This window comes from Toxotes jaculatrix, chromosome 23 (genome assembly GCF_017976425.1).
Source record: "Toxotes jaculatrix isolate fToxJac2 chromosome 23, fToxJac2.pri, whole genome shotgun sequence".
NCBI classification, from domain to species: domain Eukaryota; kingdom Metazoa; phylum Chordata; class Actinopteri; family Toxotidae; genus Toxotes; species Toxotes jaculatrix.
In genome coordinates this window covers 4,117,288-4,138,251 of record NC_054416.1, presented here as the reverse complement: position 1 = coordinate 4,138,251, position 20,964 = coordinate 4,117,288, and the positions used below count along the sequence as shown (strand labels likewise).

Genomic DNA, 20,964 nt, shown 5'->3' with positions numbered 1-20,964 from the left:
GTGTGTATTGTTTTGCATTTATGTAAAATAAATAAATAAAATAAAAAGTACAAATCCAATAATGGTAAGGCTCCATTTTGGATTATTATCAAATAAAAGTACAAAGCACATCCTGGTTCCAGTTTTACAAATTAGAAGAAAATTAGACTAAGTCAGAAAACAAACTTGTCAAACTGGCAAAATAACATTTGATATTTGACAGGATTCATCAATTAATCACAAAAAGTAACAGGTTAATTTTTACCAGCAAAAAGATTGTTAGCTCCAGTGCTTAATATATGCATGTACTGTATGGATGCATATCATGTAAATTACAGTATCAGTCAACATGCTGCTGTCTCAAAGGAAGAATCTGTCATTTAAAAACAACAGGCCTGACTGAAGACAGAGGAAATCCTTACTTATCAAAATGAAAGCTGAAAAATTAATATTACATGTCCCATGGCCTGCAGGGAAAATAAAAGAAATACAGCAAGAAATCTTTCAGCGTGTGTGTGTGTTATCAATGAGGCTTTGTCAGCTATCAATTTCATCCTGCCTACGCCAGTCTGGGAATATTATTTTCCTTGGGAGACAGCAGTGGATACATGCTGGAATAAAGCTGAGTCTAACTCAAACCTACCAGACCAGTTAAAAAGTAAAATAGGTTCAACTGTGAAATAATGAATACCCATAATTACGAGTTAATTTAAGTATCTTGAGTATCTTACTCTGAGCTAGTGATCATTTAGTAAAAACACGTCTCACTTTAAAACAGAAATCTCTCTCTGGAGATGTAAAGTCCAGGTTTTCAGCTAAGATGGTTCAATGTGGCCTTCTACGTCCTAGGTGACCCTGCAGACTGGGTCATATGTGGCCTTAGGGGAGCGACATGAACACTTAAACGAGATGTCTCGACTCTCAATTTAACGCTAAGGTCATGCTTAATAAAACAAGCAAATACCCCAGACATAACACAATCAGGGGCACTGATTACACCGTGAAAAAGTAAAAGTAAATTAAATAAGGAATTCTGCATTACCTTTAGTTTAACCTGCCTCTAACCAGTGGGTGGAAAGAGTAAGACTACCACACAAAGTCTGATCCTGCTGTAAAAGTTCAGACGGCTAATCATAAATCATTAATGTACAACTGAACACCTGAACAGAGTGAAAAGGGGAAAATTAACTTTATGTTTGACATTAACACTAAGGTTAGTGTTAAGGACGGCTTGTTTTTCAGTTACTGGAACAATGCGAAATTGAATAAGAACAAATACTAAAGTGGATATAAAAGTACATCAAGATCATAGCTGCAACTTCTTCCACTGACACAAAGGCCTCTGTATTTCTGTTTTAATTTCATTTAGTTTAAATTTACACTGAAAGGACAAAGAACCGTATCCTCAAGCCTACAGTCCAGCACCCCAGCTCATCCTACACAAGACTCCCTTGACCTCAATATGCCTGACATGCCGTCTGCTTGTGCTGAAACGATTAGTCAGTGGGCTATTTTATAACTGTCATTCATCAAGCAAAAATACCAAGACTGTGCTCATTCATGCTTCGCAAAAGTGAGTATTAGCTGATTTTCTCTGTTTTATATCATTGTAAAATGGGTTTTTATACAGTTGTTTGGACCAAACAAGCCATTGGGCATCTTCCACAAACAACACCAACAAATTCATCCAAAAAGGTAATAATCAGAATCATCAATAATTCATATACAAGCAAACACTAATTCATAAATACAGTTTCTTACTTTACTAGTTAATCATTCAGTCTATGAAATATTTGAAAATGATGACACAGTTTATACATTATCTATACTTCATATTGTCCCAGGCTGAGAATGCCAGTTTTCAGCTGACATTCACAAGCTTATGAGCTGCTAGAAAAATGCCACAATAAATGCGAAAACATGACCCAACTTTTTACACACTACAGTTTGCCAACTGTTTTCTTCGAGAGTGACTTAGACCCTAAAACAATTACATTCAATGAGGTAAAATTTGGTTGTAGAGGATATCCTTACATGACTGCATTTCTAGACAAGAAGACAACCTGCATAAGTACAAGCACAAGACTTTGATTTCCGATGCTAATGATGGGTAAACAACCATGACACAGCCAGCATGGCAGCAAAACAGACGGTCCTTTCCAGCGCCCACACACACGCACAGCAGTTAGCCGTGCATTAACCTTACATCTGCATTTCATGGTGAAAATGACCATCAATGAAAAAATAAAACGCACATCACAAGAAGGGGGACTGTTTGCATGCGGCAGTCGGACGGTACAGCTTCAGCCTCTCTTAGCTGCAGCCGAGGGCCTGGGACCACCACAGCGTCGAGAAAACATCCTCTAAATGTATTCAGACGTGCGCGCTAAGCTAGCGGTGAATTTCCACTGGAACTCAGGCAAACCGGGCTACGTGCTAGCTAGCACCTGTTCCTGGCAGGGGAGAGTGATGTGAAATTAGCCCGGCGAGTTCACGCAATTTGACAGCGAGGCGAGGATGGATGGCCTCGGACGGTGAAGCACACACACATCTCCATTCTCCGACAACACAGTTGGCTAGGTAGCTAGCCCCGACCTAACGGTTGATTTGAAAAATTAAAAAAAATAGATAAAAGGGGGAAAAAAATTAAAAAGAAACAGCAACGTACCTTCCTGATGCCTCAATTCCAGCAGCCCGGACACAACAATTCATCCTTTTTTCCTGAGTTGAAAGGAGGATTTAGTTTCCTACAACACGAGTGGATTTGACATTCCCCTCATCATGATGGTGTTTTCTGTTTTCAGTCCCATTCCTGTGTCAGTGACGGTCACTTCCTGTTTCCCATCCCAGCGGCGGCGGCAGCCCCCTCCCACCCCCAACCCCCAATTCAGCCCCTGACAGTAAAAGGGGCAGGAAAGGAGAGTATCTCTGAGGAGAGTTTCTCTTTTGACTGATGGTTGCACAAAAGCAGGAATTATTTTTGGTTTTGGGCTGATTCTCATACTTTGACCATAAACCAAAGTTTTGTGGAAAGTCCTTTTCTATTTCAACTGGATAAATGCTGTTGACAACATTAGTACACATAGCATTAACACATCTAAATATGTAAGCAATTTAACATTTTATGTTTCTGAGCATCATTAGAAAATGATTCCTCACCATTTTATTTATAACCATTAGATTGTACAATCACACGCAAAAGAAAAAAGCTAAATGGTTCATTTGTTTTGGACAGAAGAAGACAGACCAAGAGATGCTTTTCAGATGTATAAGTTTCAACACAATAGTACTTAATTTATTATTGCACGAAAATTGCAAGTTATTTTTTTACACTCCCTTTCAATATCACATATCAATGCATATTAAAACAGGAATGTTTTACTGTAATCTTTAGAAGAACTAAACTACATTTGTTTGTCAAACCATTTTCTCTGGTTCTTATTTCCCAAAAGTACCATATATTGATCAGTATGACTAATGTCCTTTATACTTCTTTCTTACTGTGATGCAATGCTTCCACCATCATCAAACAAGCTGAAAATGATTTTTCTATTGATCTCTTATTAATCGAGTCATTTGAAATGCTGATGCAGCATGACAGAAACCTAAACCTGAAACAAAAAGAGAAAACCTGTTAGTTTTCTGAAATGTGTACTTGACCTAAATCCAAATTAATAAATTCAGTGCCCCTACATCCTGTTTAGTTTGTATTTTCAGTGACAAAGATTTTAAAACGTGAGCTTCTCTTATGTCTTCTCCAGACTGTGGTAGAAGCCAGTGTCTCTGCGGTGCTGTTGAACCGGCATGTTTCTCCTAGTGCTGCTGACTTTTTCCAGGTTTATCTCCACCAGCACCATGCCTGGGTTTTCCCCTCCACAGTCACCCAGAACCTCGCCCCAGGGGTCGACTGCCAGGGCATGGCCATACGACGATCGCTTCTCATGGTGCCGACCGACCTGTGCTGCCGCCACAACAAAGCACTGGCTCTCAATTGCCCGTGCACGGAGTAACACCTGGGAATGAATAAATTTCAAGTACGCTTCTTTATATTTTGCTTTGGTTTGCTTACATTGATATCCTATAGAAATTCTGACTGTCTTATAAAGTCTTATCCCACCTCCCAGTGAGCAGCTCCTGTTGCCACTGTGAAGGCTGATGGGTATGTCAGGATCTCAGCCCCATCTCTTTGCAGAGCCAGCGATAACTCAGGGAATCTCAGGTCATAGCAGATGCCCAAACCAACCTATCACAACAACAACAAATGTCAAAACACAGACAAACATATTACTATATCCTAAATGTTAAGGCACATTTGGGAAGCCCAAAGCAAATCCAAAACATGCCTGGAAATGTTCTCCATGAAATTCAAAGATATTGAAAATTACATGTAAACATGTAAATCTTTGAAGTGATCAAGTCTACATCACTCTAACTTTCTGGGAACATCTGAACCATTTGCCATTTTTGTGATATTAAATGTTTTGCATTAAGGTTTCAGAGCTGAAAAAAATACATCTGAGTTTTATATTCCTCAACCATTGTAGTTTTCTGGGACAGTAGGTTTCTCAAACATAATGTAACATAAAGAATTAATGTGCATAATGTGCATGAACAGGTCTGTTGGGTGATGGTTATTATCTCACACCTTGCCGATGGGAGTTTGGACTGGAGACACAAGGGAGGGTCCAGGGATGGTGAAGGCACTTTCCTTGAGGGATACACCTTTTTCTGGCAGTTCCACATCAAACAAATGAGACTTCCTATAGACTGACACAATGTCACCTGGGGCGGTAATGGCAGTGTGTTAGTAAGCATGTAAAGGTATGAGTGTGCTTCTGTGTGTGCAACAGAGCGAGAGAAAGTAGAGAGAGTGTTAAATGGAAGGTACCTTTATCATTAACTATGATGTGACTGTTGTAGATTCGTCTGTCAGTCTCCCACTCATGTCCTCTTTCATGAAATCCTCCAAGAGACAGCCACACCTCAAGCTTCCTGGAAGAAGGAGAGTCATAAAAATCTTGAGAGTCATAAAAATCCTAAACAAGAGCCACTTATTCTACTCACTACACACATTCTACATGTGGCAAGGTAACTTGATTTTGCTTCATAATTAAGACCTGACTACCTGGCTAGCTTTGTGTATCGCGAGATTGTGTCTCCTGTTAGGCTCTCAGACAGTGACAGCGTTTCCTCTCGACTGGATCCGATGTAGTCAAAGCCCTCAGGCAGGAAGACCATGCTGGCCCCTTGCTCTTTGGCGTCCTCCACCAGCTGTTTACAGGCAGAGAAGTTGGCCTCTTTGTCCGGGGTGGCCGTCACCTGACAGACTGCAGCCACCGAGCGAGTGGACATCCTGCATGGAGAGCAGGTTATTGTACAGTGCAAAGAAGCTGCATGCCAAGGAAACATGGCAGGTCAACCATGGTTGATTATTAACTGCACTGGTTTTTCTGTTATATATTTACTGTATAATACTGTACAGCTTTGCACTCATATAAAAATCATTTAAATAACAGTTCAAATTTTGATCTTTATCATAGATTCCTTGTTATAAGGGACATATATTAGCTATCAAAACAGTACATTCCCTCAGAATAATAAACATACATTTTCTGCAGCCTGATCCTGTGTCTCCAGGCTGATGATCCCAAAATGCACCGGACTGTGAACATTGATCAGCCTGTCACCTTCCCTGTTTATGCCATGTTAGTATCATGTTACCGTTTGGATCAGTGTTCAGTTCGGTCCTCTGCAACAGGAAGACTTTGGCTTCATTCTTCTTCCCTTCTGTTTTTCAGTGGCTAGAAACCAGCATTAAAGCACAACAACACCACCTGCTGGGGAGAATTTACTTATGCGTGCATGCCGCAAAATTAAATAGCAGTAAAGAGGAGACAATTAAAAATGTATTTTTGTGAATATGCCATATTGGCTATTTTGCCAATGTGACAAACACATTGCAAAAACCAAACAGCTCCTCTGAATTTTAGTTAAGATGAATGAATGAGCAGCATCCAGTGCAATCCAATACTATCGCTTTTTGTAAGTTCGTGCCCCTGTTCTATTAGCCATCTAAAATATAAAATAAGATACTGACTGTTCTTATAAGGAAAAAATGAAAAGTAAAAGAAAACATCCTCACAAGTCGGACTCAATTTACCCACAGGCAATCGCATGAACCAGCTCTACACATTCCGCCTGGGGTCCTTCCCAGCAACACCCTTCCAAGATGGCAGCCAACAGCAGCAGCACGGGTAGCAAGTCCAGCGGCGGCGCCGGAGGAAAACAGTCCGGCCCTTCAGCAGAGCAGGTACCCTCACCTCCACCTCAGTCTGCTTTGGTCCCTACAGTCACTGTCGCTATTGTCCAGCCGAGTCAGGTGGAGCTAAAGCCGCTCATCTCACTCCCAGCTCGGCAAAGCTAACGTTAGCTTCCCCATTGCGATCACTCGGCTATCATTCTGCTTTCTCACCACAAAACGTTGCCACACAGTCTGTCAAAGTGAAATCTTAGATATTATTTGGCTTTACAAAGAGCTTGTCTCTGGTTTGTGCTTCAGAAAGACAGTTTTAATGGGGTTCAGGTGCATTTAAATCAGCACACGCCTCTAATGGGATGGTGTGGTTAGGTGAACAGGAGTGGGAGAAGCTATTTTTATCCCCGAGGACCACCGACCGGGTTTTACTAATGTGAGTCTAAGAACAACAGTGGAACAAATAATAATACCACTTATGCATTACTGTTACTAAAGTCCTGTAATCAAAATGCAGCTTTTGTAAACGTACAGAATTGTTACCAATAAAAGACAGTGGTGGAAAGTAACTGAGTACATTTACTCAAGTGCTGTACTTAAGTACAATTTTGAGATACTGGTACTTCAGCTGTTTCAGTACTCCAGTACTGATTAAAACTGATTACTGCGACATATGACACAAACTTGTGATTGTCTGTTTTTGTGGGACAGGTGGTGTCAACATTTCAGAGGATGCGTCAGGAACAACGCAATATGGCTTCTAAATCTGCTGAGTTGGAGATGGAGATCAATGAGCATAGGTTAGTATCTGATGTTCCCACCTACGCACTGAATTTAAGTCCCTCTTCCTTTTAATAACAGTTTAACAATCTGTTATTGACCAGCCCACTGATTCTTTAGTTTTCAGACCAGAAAACTGGCCAGCTGTTGTGGATATTTAAGGTGTCTTAATGGAACAATTTTTAGTTATTAACAATTCTTTTTTTTCCATCCAGCTTAGTAATTGACACGCTGAAGGAAGTGGATCCTTCGAGGAAATGCTTTCGTCTCGTAGGAGGGGTATTGGTGGAGAGAACGGTAAAAGAAGTCCTACCCGCCTTGGAAAACAACAAAGAACAGGTAATGGATGGAAAAAGGAAAACAAATGTACTAATGCATTATTTTTAAATGTCAATAATGTCACACACTGCTAACACAAACACAACAGTTTCACAGCATCTCAGTTTTAAGTGTCTCATGTTCTTCCCTTCTGTCCCCACAGATCTCCAAAATAGTCGAGTCCCTTAACACACAGATGCAGGCAAAAGGACGGGAACTCACAGAGTACAGGGAACGCTACAATATCCGGCTGGTGGGAGAGGGTGAAGGAGAGGGACAAGGCCAGTCAGCAGCGTCTTCCCGGGACAGTGAAGGGGGAGGGTCAAAAAGCGGTGCTGGTGTTTTAGTGTCATAGTTTATAACAATAATATAGGGCGACAGTAGGGCCTTATGATTTCTGCAGTACTGAAAACATAGTTGGAGTCACAAAATTTAGATTCAAAAACTGAACTTTTTTTTTTGATAACTTTGGATTTGGATTTTACTGAAATCTCTGCTAAATATAATGCACTTGGTAGTGAAGTAATTTGCGAAGTGTACATAGTTCTCTGCTTACATATGTTCAGTATGAATGCTAATGTGTGTAAAATTTACTTGTCTAATACTTTGCCTTTCAGTAAAACTGAAATATTGTGGCTTAAATTCCTAATACTTTTAGTCTTACTGTCATCCACACAAATGAGGAAATATTATTTTACTGTCTCAGATTGCAGAAAATAATTTTTCCTAAGTTAGATATAATTGTCAGGGTGCTGGGTTGGAATTTCAAAGTTAAAAAACACACACAAAAACCCACATTCAAACGCCTAGAACATACACGACAAACTAGATCACATTGTATTTTAAGGCAAACAAGCTTTTGAAAACTGAAGATTTTCGACTAACAACTTAAAAATGATTAAAAATAAAAAGCTGATTTCATAGGGCCCTAAAGTAGGTTGAAATTGTGCAGAAAGTCACCCTTACCAAGGCAGAACAGGTCCTGGAAGGCATTTTGACAACACCTGTTATGAGCATGAACAAGGGATTATACTGTAAACATGTCACTACAAATCAAAACGAATCTTTTAGCTTTATTCACGTCCCTCTGAGAAAATTGTATTCACACATAAGCCATTCATTGAAAGGCTGCTGGTTTGTATTCATAATGCTGATTTGAGGCCAGTTTGTGTTCAGTGGTTACTAAAGCACGCACTGTGTTGTGACCAGTGAATGCTAGGACACATTGAAAACACAATAAAAGCTGTTATATTCTTTTTGATCTGTAGCACATGCTTGAGCTTGGAATGGTTACATTAAATTGTTAACACAGTCTAAACTGACGAAATGTCTCCTAGGACCTGGTTGGGACTGTCCACACTGTTCATGTAGTTGTAAGGACAAAAATGTTTTTGTTAATGGTCATGAATTAAAGAATGTCACAATTGTGATTTGTTGTGTGGTGTCTTAATTAAATAATCCAAGATTTGTCCTCTGTACTGATAGATAAAAATTTAGACATTTTCATACAACTACTGCTTCTACTGATGCATCTACTTTTGGACTGTGTTTTGAATGATACAAGGGTGTTTTAATTCAAATTAAAGATAAAAAAAAAAAAATAACCTAATGTAACCTAATGTATTTTTGTAAATTATAGGGGAGACCTTGTTTGACAGCCCTCTGTTATATATCCTGTGGTGGGAGTGTGTGTAATTAAGAGTTGCAATTCAAAGGTCTGCAGCTGTAAGATGGCAGCAACTTGCAAAGTGGCCAAAGACGTGAATTTTGGAAGTAAATAACATGCAGCAAGTGAACATCCATATTATTTTTTGCAAAAACACACGGCCATATGAGGAAAATGAAAAAAAAAAAGAAAAAGAAGATTCCGACGAGGATGGGATTCGAACCCACGCGTGCAGAGCACAATGGATTAGCAGTCCATCGCCTTAACCACTCGGCCACCTCGTCCTATGGACTTCTACCATCATACAACTACATCTTTATCAAGTACACATAGCACACTAATAAACAACATCATTTTGTTTGATTTCAGGTACCCGCGTTCCTGTGTGAACCAACGAAGTACTGTTTAAGCCCCTTGTTTTCAAATCAGTCAGTTCAGCTAACAGCTAGCCACCTAGCAGTGCTCCGGGACGGGCGCCTTTACACCACACATTACGGTTATTACACATCGACATGCGCCGCTGTCGCAGCAGCAGCGTCGGAGCAGGATGATAGCAACTGTGCTGTGTTTTGATGGAGATGACAGAAGCTGCAGCAGTGCCGTCCTTTTATTCGCGCTGTTTCACAGCCGTATGAAAATCTGGGGCAGCGGTGCCACTAAGTAGCAAAATATGCCGTCGAATATCCGTTGCATTTCCAGCCCTGACCGGCTGCAGTGTTAGCATTACGGTGGCTATGTAGGTAACGTTAGCTGGGACGCTCGGACAGAAATAGCCAGCCCTCAAGCAAACATCAGCCTGCTCCGGTGTGTGGACCTGCTTTGTGTACGGTGATCGGTCAGTTCGCAGTTTCTCTGGAATGCATCTCTCCAAGAAGTGTTCCGCCTTCAAAGTGGTGCTGAGTGCTCTGCTGATAGTGGCGCTGCTGCAGCTCATATACCTGTCCTTTTTATCCAAGTTTCACGGTAAGCAGCAGCGGTACCGGTACTCCGAGCTCTTTGGGGGCTCTGGAGCCAAGAAAAATGCGCACCCCGAGAAGAACACGCGGAAGGAGCGTCTGAGGTACTCGCTGTCTACCGGTGGGATCTTCGACAACAGCGGTCAGTACCGAGTGTACAAGAACTTGATCAAAAGCGATTTCACCACAAATCAGAAACCAGGGTCCGACCCCAGCTCCAATGTCCTGGCTTTAGCCACACACACAACCATCAACAACCTGCATCACCTGGAGTCTCTTCTGGAAAGGTGGCAGAACCCCCTGTCTGTGGCCATATTCGCACATGGCCAAGATGTCAAGTTTGCCACAGCTCTGGTCTATGCCCTCAGCTTCTTTTGCCCCCAGATCCAAGCCCTGGTGGACTTCCACTTGGTCTGCCTGTCAGGGGAGATGGCCAGTTTCCCTGAACAGGACCGTGAGCATTTTGCAGGGCTTGAGGACTGTGCCTCTGTGTTCTCCAGACTGGAGACCCACAGGGACAAGTACAAGAACTATGTCATCAGTGGGAACGTCTCCTACCCCAACAACCTACTTCGTAACGTTGCCCGTGGTGGCACAGAGTCCTCCTTCATCCTGGTCATTGACATTGACATGATGCCAAGTGCTGACCTGCACCGGCAATTCCTGGCCATGATCATGAGCCGAGAGGCAGCGAGTGACGAGGTTTTTGTGTTGCCTGCTTTCGAGATCCGCCACGCCAGGAAGATGCCTGCCACCAAGGCAGAGTTGGTCCAGCTCTACCAGGTGGGTGAGGTCCGGCCGTTTTATGAAGAGCTGTGTCCTCGCTGTCAGGCCCCCACCAACTACTCACAGTGGGTTAACAGCCACGTTAGAGGGACAGGCACCTTGGAAGTTGCCTACACGCTCGACTGGGTGGACCCCTGGGAGCCTTTCTACATCGGGCCCCGCACTGTGCCCCTTTATGATGAGAACTTCAAGCAATATGGCTTCAATCGCATCAGCCAGGTCAGTACAACATGAATATTTAAGCAGAAATTGCAGTTTGACAAAGAAATCTTGCCAGGTCCAGTTATCTAATGCACACCTTGCTGACTAGTGCGGATGATGAGACAATAACAGAGGTTGTTTTATGCCAAAATATAATTGCTCCTATTATAATAAGCCCAAAGACTCTATCACAACCTTGTCCTCAGCAACTGGCTAAATAATCTGTTCTCCTCACTTCCCATCTTTCCTTCTTGCTGTCACCTTTCTTCTCGCCTCCTCTCCTTTTCCCTCTCATCACTTCCCACTTCATTTCGGCCTTCTCATCCTCTCCTTCCATCTGCCCCCCCCCCCCAGGCCTGCGAGCTCCACGTGGCCGGATACAGATTCTCGGTGCTGAGCTCAGCCTTTGTGGTACACCGAGGCTTCAAGATCCAGGGGGAGTTCCATGCCAGGAAAGACGAAGAGAACAAACGCAACCGGGTTCTGTTTCGCAGCTTCAAAGAGGGCCTGAAAAGCAAATACCCATCCTCCACAAGAAGGTGCTGAAAAGAGATGAGGACTATATCCTGCCTGCATCAGTCTCTAATGAAATCATTCTTCTGCTCAAATGATGGATGCACATTTTTTTTTTATTTTGACCAGACTTAATTTCCAGTCAGGCTCTCCCTGCCCAAAACATCCTAGTTTTCCCACGTTTTCTTGTGATGATGGCACAGTTGGAGTTAAAGCTAGTCCAGCTCTTGGGCTTATTTCAAGTCCTTCTGAAAATGAGCAGCAGGGAAATGTTCTCCGGGGATTTCTGAGATTGTCTTGCTAGTTGGGACTGAAAGGAAAAAACAGCAGGGACTCTTGAGGTTTTCTGTTTTTTTTTAAAAAATGAAGCACATATTTAAAATATAGATGGAATTCGATACACGTTACTTTTAAACTATATAAGGTACACATTATATTTTAAAACATTATTGAGCTTCTCTGAATACAAAAATAGACACAAAAATGTGACTGCAAGCCGCAGAGTCTCTACATACTCAAAGAAACAGAAGTCTGAATTTCACTGTATGTAACGTGAAGTTTAAGGGTCTACATTTCATGACAGCTGATCAAATATTGCCTTGTTCTTTGAAATTCAACTGGAAGCACATTTAATCCTCCCCCTTTTTGAAGTCAAACTAATGTCAAATTTATGTGACATTATTACTGTATGCAAATATTTGATTGGCTGTAATCAAACAAGTTATAAATCTATGTGTATGGGTTTGGACAGTTTTGTCAGATTTTATAATAATGGCATGAAACAATATGGCAGTCTGATTATGAAGTTAACAAAAGACCTCAAGTTAATGGGAAATCATGTGCGACCCTTTGAATTTTGTGCCAATCAGTGATGTGCTCCCGCCACCAGATGGCAACAAGCACTTGAGTGTCAAGCGCTCGGTTGCTGTTCATACTTTAGCCTGAAGTGAGAAGTCAGAAACACTACAGCGGAACACAGGGATTACACAACACCAGTGTTGTTTGGCGCTCAGAGGGATGTGAATTCACTCTGCGCCACTGCTATCAGCACATTTCAGAAGTTTTCGGTACCCTGTCAGTGCTCGTTCTCGCCTCAAACTGTCTGAGGTGATTACTCACACATCACAAGGACAACAAAGCACTCAGAAACACAACACTAGCATTTTGCCAACACTGTGAAAAACTACTGTATCATAACACTGAGGATCTGACACTGGTAGTAAAGGTATGTGAGTGAGTGAGCTACATGTGGAAAAGTAGCATGGTTAGTGGGTACAAAGATACTGCATAATCAAAGTATAAACCACAAGCAAGAGCAGCCTGTGTTATTAAAAGGACTGCTGTGGAAATATTCATCTCAACACCACTAGTAAACAAATAGCAAATTATAGATCTTATACCTCTGTAATTCTGTAACCCACAGGTACATACAGTACAAACAGTATTAAACCTTGACTACCACTTTTCTCATCTCTGTTTAATGAAAACACATATAAGCAGCATACACAATGATGTTTGGTTACTTTAAGTGTTAAACTGTTATGTAACTGTTGATTTTGGAGAGTTTTAAATAATTTTTCCGTCTTCACTTGTAATTTTTATGATATATTTATTGTGGAAATAGTTTCCTTTAACTGGACTTGGCTGACCCTTTTTTTATGACCCCAAGCAGGAAAAGCTGTAGCACGAAACTGTGTGATTGTGTGAAAAATTACATTTGGTATGGATCATTTAAGAGTTTTTGTTTTAGAACCACTATGAAATTATTTTATTTGGTATTTTTGGAGTGAGATCAACTTCAACAGATTACCTTGTGTGATGACGTTAAGTGGTGCTTTATTTGTTGTGTTTTTTTTTTCCTCACTTGAAAACAGTTTTTGTATTTTTTTTTCTTTTGTGTTCACAAAATGTAATGCCTGATTTGCATTGTTGGAATTTATATTAAACCTGCTGGATGACTTTTATTTAACCCATACGTGTTATTCACTTTAGATTTAATTATTATACAGGATGGACTCTTTGGTAACAGATACTGAACAACACCCTCGGTCTTCAGGAAGCTCTGAGCACTTGGAAATGCACAAATCCAATCAATTAACTTCACCAGAGGGATTTGTAATGACAAGTAATGTCAACAGTGTTTCAGGAAGTATCACTTAAATAGGAGGTAAAGAAGCTGAGGGCAGGACAAGCCAAGGAAACATGACAACCATGTTTCTTGGAGCCATAATAAAACAGACTTCTCTCATTGGAGCTGAAACTGTGACAGTCGGTATTAATTCCTATATTTCAAATTTTGGGTCATTCACTGTGAAAAAAACTTGAAGATATCAATAGGAGTATCGCTCACTGAGCACTTAACATAGCTGACATTAACCTGTGGTGTAACATGGCTTAACATAGGGATTTAAAGGCATCCCTGCACCAATAGCATGTGATGGGTGATTAAAGGGTGAATCAGGCAAGCATCCAATTAAAAGCTCCTATTTAGTAATTAAGATCTGTATTAAAGAGGACTTTAAGAGTTCTCAGTAAGGCTCCTGTTTGATGTGGACTGAATTCCTCCTGCAATGGCAACCAAACATCTCCACCACCCAAGCAACTAATATAAGATATATAAGAACATTTTTTTTCTCTACATGAGAAAAGCCAGTTTTAGAAAGTTGACACAGAAAATGAAAAACATCAATTCAATCTCTGTAGCTTCGATTAGTTGCCAAAGTGTTGATCGGTGAGCTGGCCATCTGTTAGGGAGGTAGAGCACGTGTGACATTCGGCACTTGACAATTGTCCGAAGCAGTGCGGCATTTTGTAGTTAAGCCTGCATTACCGGGTTCATTACTGAGCCAGGCACGCGACAGCTAGCAGCACGCAAGTCCGCACTTTGGCTTTAGATCGGCTTTCATTGGGCACACCTAATCAAGTCATGCATTGTTAGTAAATGTGGGAACTTTTGCTTTCTGGTCAATTTGTCACACCTTCCTCTTCAAAGATGTGCTTTTACTATGACTAATAAGCACATCCTGAATTATATTTTACTGATTTTTGAGATTATTCATGGCTCTAAAAATGCTTTGTCTTGTATTGTTATTCATGTTTTTTTCCACCTCCTTTAATCTACACGAAGACTTTTTCTTGCAGGGTTACGACTAACATACTGTACATAGATTAAGTACACCACTTAGAAGTAGTTATTTTCCTGCAGCATTCAACTTCTTAAGTAAGCTGCTGGTATTTGCCTGACAAGAAAATTAATATTCTATAAAAACATCAAGTTTTGTTTGCCCGTGGAGTTCATTTCCTTCCTCCCTTCTCCTTCTGTCCTGGGTGTTAGTAATGTGGCAGAAGGTGCAGAAATGTTAGGAGGGGGTGGCTTGTGTGGATCAGGAGAGGCAGGTTTGGTGAGGTAAAGTGGGGTTTATCTCGACAGCTTTGGGGAGTGAAGGCTTATCTGGGTCAGAGAGCTTTACGACATAAGCAATTAGGGCTGCCCTCTCTTGTGTACGCTAGCAGGAGGGAGGCCTCCCGCCATCTAGATTAGCTGCCCTGCTCAGGCCAAGAGAGCTCCATGGCTTCTGGACGGTGGAGGGAACCAGCTGGAGGGCGAGATGAGCAGGCGGTGGGGGGTTCCTCTGGAGGAGGGGGAGAAAAGGGTGAGGGCAATGAGAGCAAGGGGTCAACATACAGGCGTTGCAGATATACAGGCCTCTCTGTATGGGTCAACGAATGGGTGGGAAATGAGGCAGTCAATGACCCATACTGATGAGAGGAATTTGCAAAATGAAATGTGGGTACAAATGAATTGGCTGTTTGTCCACTGTAGCATGTTTGACAGCAGTTTGTAGAGAAAAGGGCCATAGAGGATGTTTATGCCACTCAGCTTAACATCAGTGGTTTCTTCTAATGAGCCTCTTGACTGGAAGGATTTACAAGTGATTAGGCCAAACGGTTTAGAGAAATGGTTGAAGAGACATTACATTTATTGAACAAATGACTTGTTAACCAAGGTATCCAGGGGGGAAATTTAAAATATATTGTTTCAGAAAACTGACAGGAATAGATTGTATTTTGAAGATACAGATGCTTGCGTAAGTGTAAGCAGTTCTGCAACAACGCTCTGTCACCAAAAAATTAAAAATAGTCTTCAATAGTAAGAAAATTTAATTTTAAGAAATTTTAACAAATGCCAAGAAGATTAGTATATAATAAAAATAAAAATATCACAAAATAGTACAAAATTAATGTCACAGTTTCCTACAATCTGGTTTCATGTCTTCAGGTTTCAAATGTTTTTTTCTAACCAATAATCAGAAATCCAAAGAAGTCAAATTTATGATTTAAAGCAGATAAAAGCAACAAATCCTCACATTTCAGAAGCTGGAACACAGAATGTCATTTTTACTTACGACTTTAATAATGACTTCACATATCACCCTCAGTATTCTACTATGCCTTCTTCTAATAACACACTCCACCTTGCATTCTTCCTTTCTGACCACCCCTCTTCTCCTCCACATGTATGCAGTGTGTGTTATTTTGTATGTTAATTACATGCAGGTATGTCAGCCAACAGGACAAGGACTCTGTTTTGTTTTGTAATCACACGCTGAGAATGTCTCTGAGATGCAGACATCCGTTTCACTTAAACAAGTGAAGGCTTAGCTGCCATCAATGCCAGCTTTGGGAGAAGTTTACCTGTCTGCTTACTGAAAAAAGCCTCTCAGGCAAAGGGCACGCATATCACTCTGCCTCTAAACCTGATGTTCCTGGACTCACAGGCTGCCTGCATTTTAAATGTATCCCGCTAAAGCCAGACTATCCAGGCTGGAGGACAGAAGTAATGAGACCTGACACTGCCCGGGGGAAAGAAAAGGAGGCCTAACAGATATAGGTAATCCTTCTCACCAAGCTAACGCTTCTTAGCCGCCCACCCCTGCTGTCACATGAACCCAGCGGGAAAAGGCACAACAGACACACACACAAACACACACACAAATATACGCACACAGGTGAGTAATCATTTAAAGTCATCACGCCTGCATATCAGCTATGTCATGCTGTGCAGAGGGAAATTCAAAAATACATACTGTAGTTAACCAACACACCACAAAGTAAAACTCTGAAACATATGTTCTTGACCGCTCTCTCTCTCTCTCACACACACTCACACTCTCACACACACACATTTACAGTGGCTGTTGTGGCCGCAGTGAGTTAATTCTGCTTCGATCGATGCACTAATACAAGGCTCATTTATCACAATCATTCGGTAACAGATGATGGAAGCTATGATACAATTACCCCAATGTTTGCACAACACAAACCGGGTGTATGCCAACAATGCCTCAAAGATTACCTGAAGGATTTCAGAAACCTTATCATGCCTTACTGCTACTGGGATAGAAAACAACTCAAATATGGATTTTCCTTATTCCTTGTACTGATTTAATAGTCTATGAAAAACAGAAGTAAAGATTGAAGTAAACTGAGTTTACCGAGGGAAGCAACTGTTTTGGTATCAACAAACTTACTCTAGTTAATATACTTAATAAAGCAGCTGTAATACAGGGGATTAAGTGGGATTTCTATGACAGATTAAACTTTAGTTGAGCTGTCAGCCCCTGAATCAAAGGATCTCACAACATGACTTTAAACAAAATCAATATAAGCCAGTAGGGAGGGTGATTCTAATTGTTTTCACTATTTTTTGTAGTCACAATGTCGCAGAGTGGACTTGGCCAGCCCAGCAGAAGCATGTGATGCTAATGCAAATTCACATTTTCTTGCAGTTTGTTGAAAGCTTGAGTTTTAAACACTGTACGGAGTCTCATAAATGCAGCACACTGCAGTTGTTGCTCTTTGTCACAAAGCATGCAGTAACTAGGTCGTATAACATTAGCTAGAGGAGGAGTTTTATTGCCTGAAAGCAGAGCAGATGTTGTACAGTCTAGTCCACAGTCCTGGAATAATCAATACATACAATGCACCTACCACCTTGATTTGTATTACAGTATCCTGTTTGCAAAAATGCTTCACTAGCATTAGACAAACCTAAATTCTATTACAAAATATTTACCAGCATACTTGGGCCACTGGGATTGCAAAGCTTACGGACATTTGCAAAACCTCAACACCAAATGCACATGAGAGAGACAAGACGTGAGAGAGAGCTCCGATAGACATTATGACAGAGGACACTATGTAGAGATAACAACTGTCTGGCACTGACAATGCTGAGGACAAACTGTAACTCGTTAAACGCATCATTTCAGTGTGTGAGCATCAACGTCAGCATTCAGCAAGTCAAATTACCCAGTCTTGTTAAGTCTGAGGACAGGCTGAAGAAGTTTGGCAAAACTATATACATATATTAATGCTGTGTTAAATGCTTTGTTTCAGATTATTCCCAATAAACAACAACAGTTAAGTATTTCCACTTATGTTCTTAATTACCACTCAAGTGCAGTCAAGTGTCTGATGTCCCACGGCGTGACCACAGTGTGTGCATGTTTTGGTCCATGTGAAAGATGATCCTCTCGTTAGTGAGTGCATCTCAGGCCTGACACATGTTGACAGGGTGACAATAAACAAGGGGCTCTGTCCATATGTCCATCCCCCATGTTTTCAAACAAGAAACAGCCTATAGAGAACATTATACAAATGGCCATCATAGGGTTGTACAATGTATATTGTACAATCTGGACATACATTTGTTTGAAACCAACTAAAGGAAATGAGTTGACTGCATATGAACCAAATGACTGCTGTTAACACGATCAGAGTGCAAGTTCAGGCACACCAAAGGAAACCGGGACAAAATGTGTCCTGCTTCAAAAGGGTGAACACTTGTGGTCATGAGGTTTTAAACCAGAATTCCAGTTGAGGGACTTGATACCTGCTGTAAATGAACTTTATAATTTTGTTACGATCCTCTAACTAACTTGTTCTGGACACAAAACGCCCCAAATCCTTGCACATAAATGTTAAACAGGACAAGACAAGTGGAAAATCACATCTCCCATACCCCACTTTACGCTTGTTGGGTCATGAAAATTGTCCATAATTGTGACGCGCCCACACAGACATGTACCCCTATCTTACAATCCCATGTTCCCGCCTTCCCCCATGATTACTGCTCTGCAAGACAAACAATCCTTTCCAGTGCTTCTTCCCACCTGACAGCTGAGCAATCTTTCTGTGAAGGCCCTGACAAACATCAGCAGACATAGAGGGCGAGGATGGGCTGGCCCGGGTCATGTCAACCAGAGAGGATGAGGGGGAGGTAAGTCACCAAAGCAGGAATTAATGAGCATTATAGTATTAGGTAAGAATAAGTCCCACCTTAAATCCCTCAGGATTCCTAAACAACTCCAGTAACACCTGTTACATATGATGATGGAGGGAAGCAGAGGAAGAGGAGGGTGACAAAGCAAGGCAGAATATTCAAGTGAAATGATTTTGTCATCTGTCTGTTACCGAACCGTCTCAGATAACTGCCTGTGAACTCTTTTTCATCACATCGGAATACACAGTATTAATCATATATTTCACTTTCTTCATAGATAGCTTGGAGTCAAAGCAGTTTACGGTACATACAAGCCTCTTGTAGCCTCTGCATCTCAGAAACTAAAAATATAAATCTGCACCATAGTCAGAGCTTTAGTTAATGGCTAAATGTTGCCATAAAAGTTTCTAATATGAATTAAAGTACTGATCAGTGGCAAATTGGATATGAAAAAGGTTTGTGAATCTAAAATTCATACCCGTGACTGTGCTTTACGAAAGGCTACACTAGATTAAATCACAAACAATTAACAATTAATCAAAATAAAAACTACATTTGGTCCTACAGTGGCCTGAGAAAATGCTTCATTTATTTATCTTATACTGGAACACATGAATTGAGATGGTGGCTACTGAACAGTACAATGTCTAATCCTAATTTCCTTCATCTGATTCTTTCAAAAAAACTTCAACAGTCAAGGGGCCAAACACAAATTCTGAAAATGGTCCTGTTTTAACTCAGCCTGTTACATCACCTGCTCTGTCACCGAGACAGTCAGTTCTCCGTATTCAAAGCTCTGTAACCACAATCAGCAAACAAGAAAACAAATAATCCAGTGCAAGCAGTGATTTGCTGGGGCTATTTTTTAAAGGCTTAAATTAGAGTTTGCCAGCTAGCCGTGAGCTTGTGGTAAGCTGATCCCTCAAACAGAGAACATGATACTGTCTGGAGGTGGTTCATTATACTGGAAGGAACAATAACCCAATCCACCAGTGAACGATACCTGGAAAGAACATCTCGTTACACAAATAATCCCCAGCTTTTTTTTTCACTGCACACCTTTACAAACGCTTTGAAGTGTAAAGGAGCCTGTTGCTCTCACTTATTAATTCATATAGAGGGGGGTTTCCCCTGGACATGCTCTAATGTTAAGAGATCGGGCGCAGTGACACAGCACTACAGTGTATTTAGTCACATGTAACAAGATCGCTTGTGACTTTTAAAGATCTCCCTTTGGGAGAAACACTTCCTCTAAGATTCAAAGTAGAAATCACATCTCTTAAATATGAGTTCTCTTTGATTGCACTTCATACTCCACACACTGCAAGCAAAATTACTGGGACATTAATTCGTTACAGCAACAACTTTGAAACTCAACTAATTGTTAAAGTCGTCCTTTAAGCCAAAACACCAAAAATAATTCTTACTTGCAGCCCTTAATCTAACAACACTAATTCATTTATGAGGTATAAGCCTCACAAACTTCGCAAGAACCAAAGTCACTGAAAGAGTTTGATGATGCTTATTAGGTATTATCATGTCAAATGTATATATCCATCCATATCCATTAAAACTCAACTCTAGATGTAAACGTCTGCTTTAGAGTTTTAATGAAATCCCCCACCGGTATTTGCTGAGTCTATTGAATCAAGAGATCTTCCCCTCTGTCCTCTTTTCACCCCACAGCGATGGATGGGGAAGTCATTTTTGCCGTTTGTTTGGTGAGTGTTATCAGCGTGGGCTGAGAGGTAAAGCTAACACACAGTGTGCTGGAGACGTGGGGAGGGGAGGACGCAGGGGGATAGACCTGTCTGAGAGGATACTGCTATTGAGTTGCAAATGAGCTTGTAATTAGCCCTTACACATTTGCCTGGAGGGAATTAGTGTGTGTGTGCATGTGTGCATGTGTCATTGTGTGTTTTTTAACCCATTTTCCTTAGAATAGGGGTTGACAGTGATAAGCAGATAATACTAATTACTTCTCCTCCCAATTGCTTGTTAATTGTGCTTGGTGTGGATTTATACAGCATGGTAATACCCCCCCTCCCATTCCACACACACACACACAGATGCATGCCCCCTGCTTTGCCTGTTGGCAAAATCAACAGGTCATTTTTTTAAGCAGGACACTTCTGTTTAAGCCACTAATTAATTATGTCAAGTGAGGTTCCACCATATATATATATTGTGTGTGTGTGTATTAATTTATTAAAACACAACACAGTGA

General features: G+C 41.0%; 4 protein-coding genes and 1 non-coding gene across 10 annotated transcripts in view; 2 read left to right on the top strand and 3 right to left on the bottom strand.

Moving 5' to 3' along the window:
• Positions 1-2,783, bottom strand: part of clcn3 (chloride channel 3) — a 30,055-nt gene extending 27,272 nt beyond the window's left edge. For 3 of the 5 annotated variants that reach the window (XM_041030715.1, XM_041030717.1, XM_041030718.1), the window contains exon 1: positions 2,648-2,783. The gene's annotated coding sequence lies outside the window, so the exon portion shown is untranslated. The remainder of the gene's footprint in view (positions 1-2,647) is intronic. The other 2 variants (XM_041030720.1, XM_041030724.1) reach the window with 1 other exon arrangement.
• Positions 2,784-3,583: 800 nt separating this feature from the next.
• Positions 3,584-5,744, bottom strand: nit1 (nitrilase 1). 2 transcript variants are annotated; one of them, XM_041031264.1, is made up of 6 exons: positions 5,590-5,744; positions 5,105-5,335; positions 4,868-4,971; positions 4,625-4,761; positions 4,097-4,222; positions 3,584-3,992 (listed from the first exon to the last, which is right to left on the bottom strand). In XM_041031264.1, the coding sequence occupies exons 1-6, from the start codon at positions 5,649-5,651 to the stop codon at positions 3,726-3,728; spliced, it is 927 nt and encodes a 308-aa protein (XP_040887198.1). In that variant the 5' UTR covers positions 5,652-5,744; the 3' UTR covers positions 3,584-3,725. The 2 variants fall into 2 exon arrangements, with proteins under 2 accessions (XP_040887198.1, XP_040887197.1); XM_041031263.1 differs by having other exon boundaries at positions 5,105-5,332; positions 5,587-5,743.
• A 451-nt stretch (positions 5,745-6,195) lies between these two features.
• Positions 6,196-8,760, top strand: pfdn2 (prefoldin subunit 2). Its single transcript, XM_041031265.1, has 4 exons — positions 6,196-6,289; positions 6,944-7,032; positions 7,228-7,351; positions 7,494-8,760. The coding sequence occupies exons 1-4, from the start codon at positions 6,209-6,211 to the stop codon at positions 7,683-7,685; spliced, it is 486 nt and encodes a 161-aa protein (XP_040887199.1). The 5' UTR covers positions 6,196-6,208; the 3' UTR covers positions 7,686-8,760.
• Positions 8,761-9,198: 438 nt separating this feature from the next.
• On the bottom strand, positions 9,199-9,280 carry trnas-gcu. Its single transcript has one exon. It is a non-coding gene; the product is annotated as a tRNA-Ser (tRNA).
• A 248-nt stretch (positions 9,281-9,528) lies between these two features.
• Positions 9,529-13,328, top strand: b4gat1 (beta-1,4-glucuronyltransferase 1). The gene is made up of 2 exons (XM_041031262.1): positions 9,529-10,957; positions 11,294-13,328. Exons 1-2 carry the CDS (start codon positions 9,854-9,856, stop codon positions 11,483-11,485), a joined length of 1,296 nt encoding a protein of 431 aa, XP_040887196.1. The 5' UTR covers positions 9,529-9,853; the 3' UTR covers positions 11,486-13,328.
• Positions 13,329-20,964: the final 7,636 nt, after the last annotated feature.

What these genes read in the sequence shown, in the direction of transcription:
- nit1 (XM_041031264.1), bottom strand. Translation starts at nt 5,651, where the DNA reads ATGTTCACAGTCCGGTGCATTTTGGGATCATCAGCCTGGAGACACAGG. An exon ending in CGATACACAAAGCTAGCCAG is followed by an intron (nt 4,972 to 5,104) that starts GTAGTCAGGTCT and finishes TCCTTCTTCCAG; the next exon opens with GAAGCTTGAGGTGTGGCTGT. An exon ending in CAGGAGCTGCTCACTGGGAG is followed by an intron (nt 3,993 to 4,096) that starts GTGGGATAAGAC and finishes ATTCATTCCCAG; the next exon opens with GTGTTACTCCGTGCACGGGC.
- pfdn2 (XM_041031265.1), top strand. Translation starts at nt 6,209, where the DNA reads ATGGCAGCCAACAGCAGCAGCACGGGTAGCAAGTCCAGCGGCGGCGCC. An exon ending in CCGGCCCTTCAGCAGAGCAG is followed by an intron (nt 6,290 to 6,943) that starts GTACCCTCACCT and finishes TTTGTGGGACAG; the next exon opens with GTGGTGTCAACATTTCAGAG. An exon ending in TGGAAAACAACAAAGAACAG is followed by an intron (nt 7,352 to 7,493) that starts GTAATGGATGGA and finishes CTGTCCCCACAG; the next exon opens with ATCTCCAAAATAGTCGAGTC.
- b4gat1 (XM_041031262.1), top strand. Translation starts at nt 9,854, where the DNA reads ATGCATCTCTCCAAGAAGTGTTCCGCCTTCAAAGTGGTGCTGAGTGCT. An exon ending in GCTTCAATCGCATCAGCCAG is followed by an intron (nt 10,958 to 11,293) that starts GTCAGTACAACA and finishes CCCCCCCCCCAG; the next exon opens with GCCTGCGAGCTCCACGTGGC.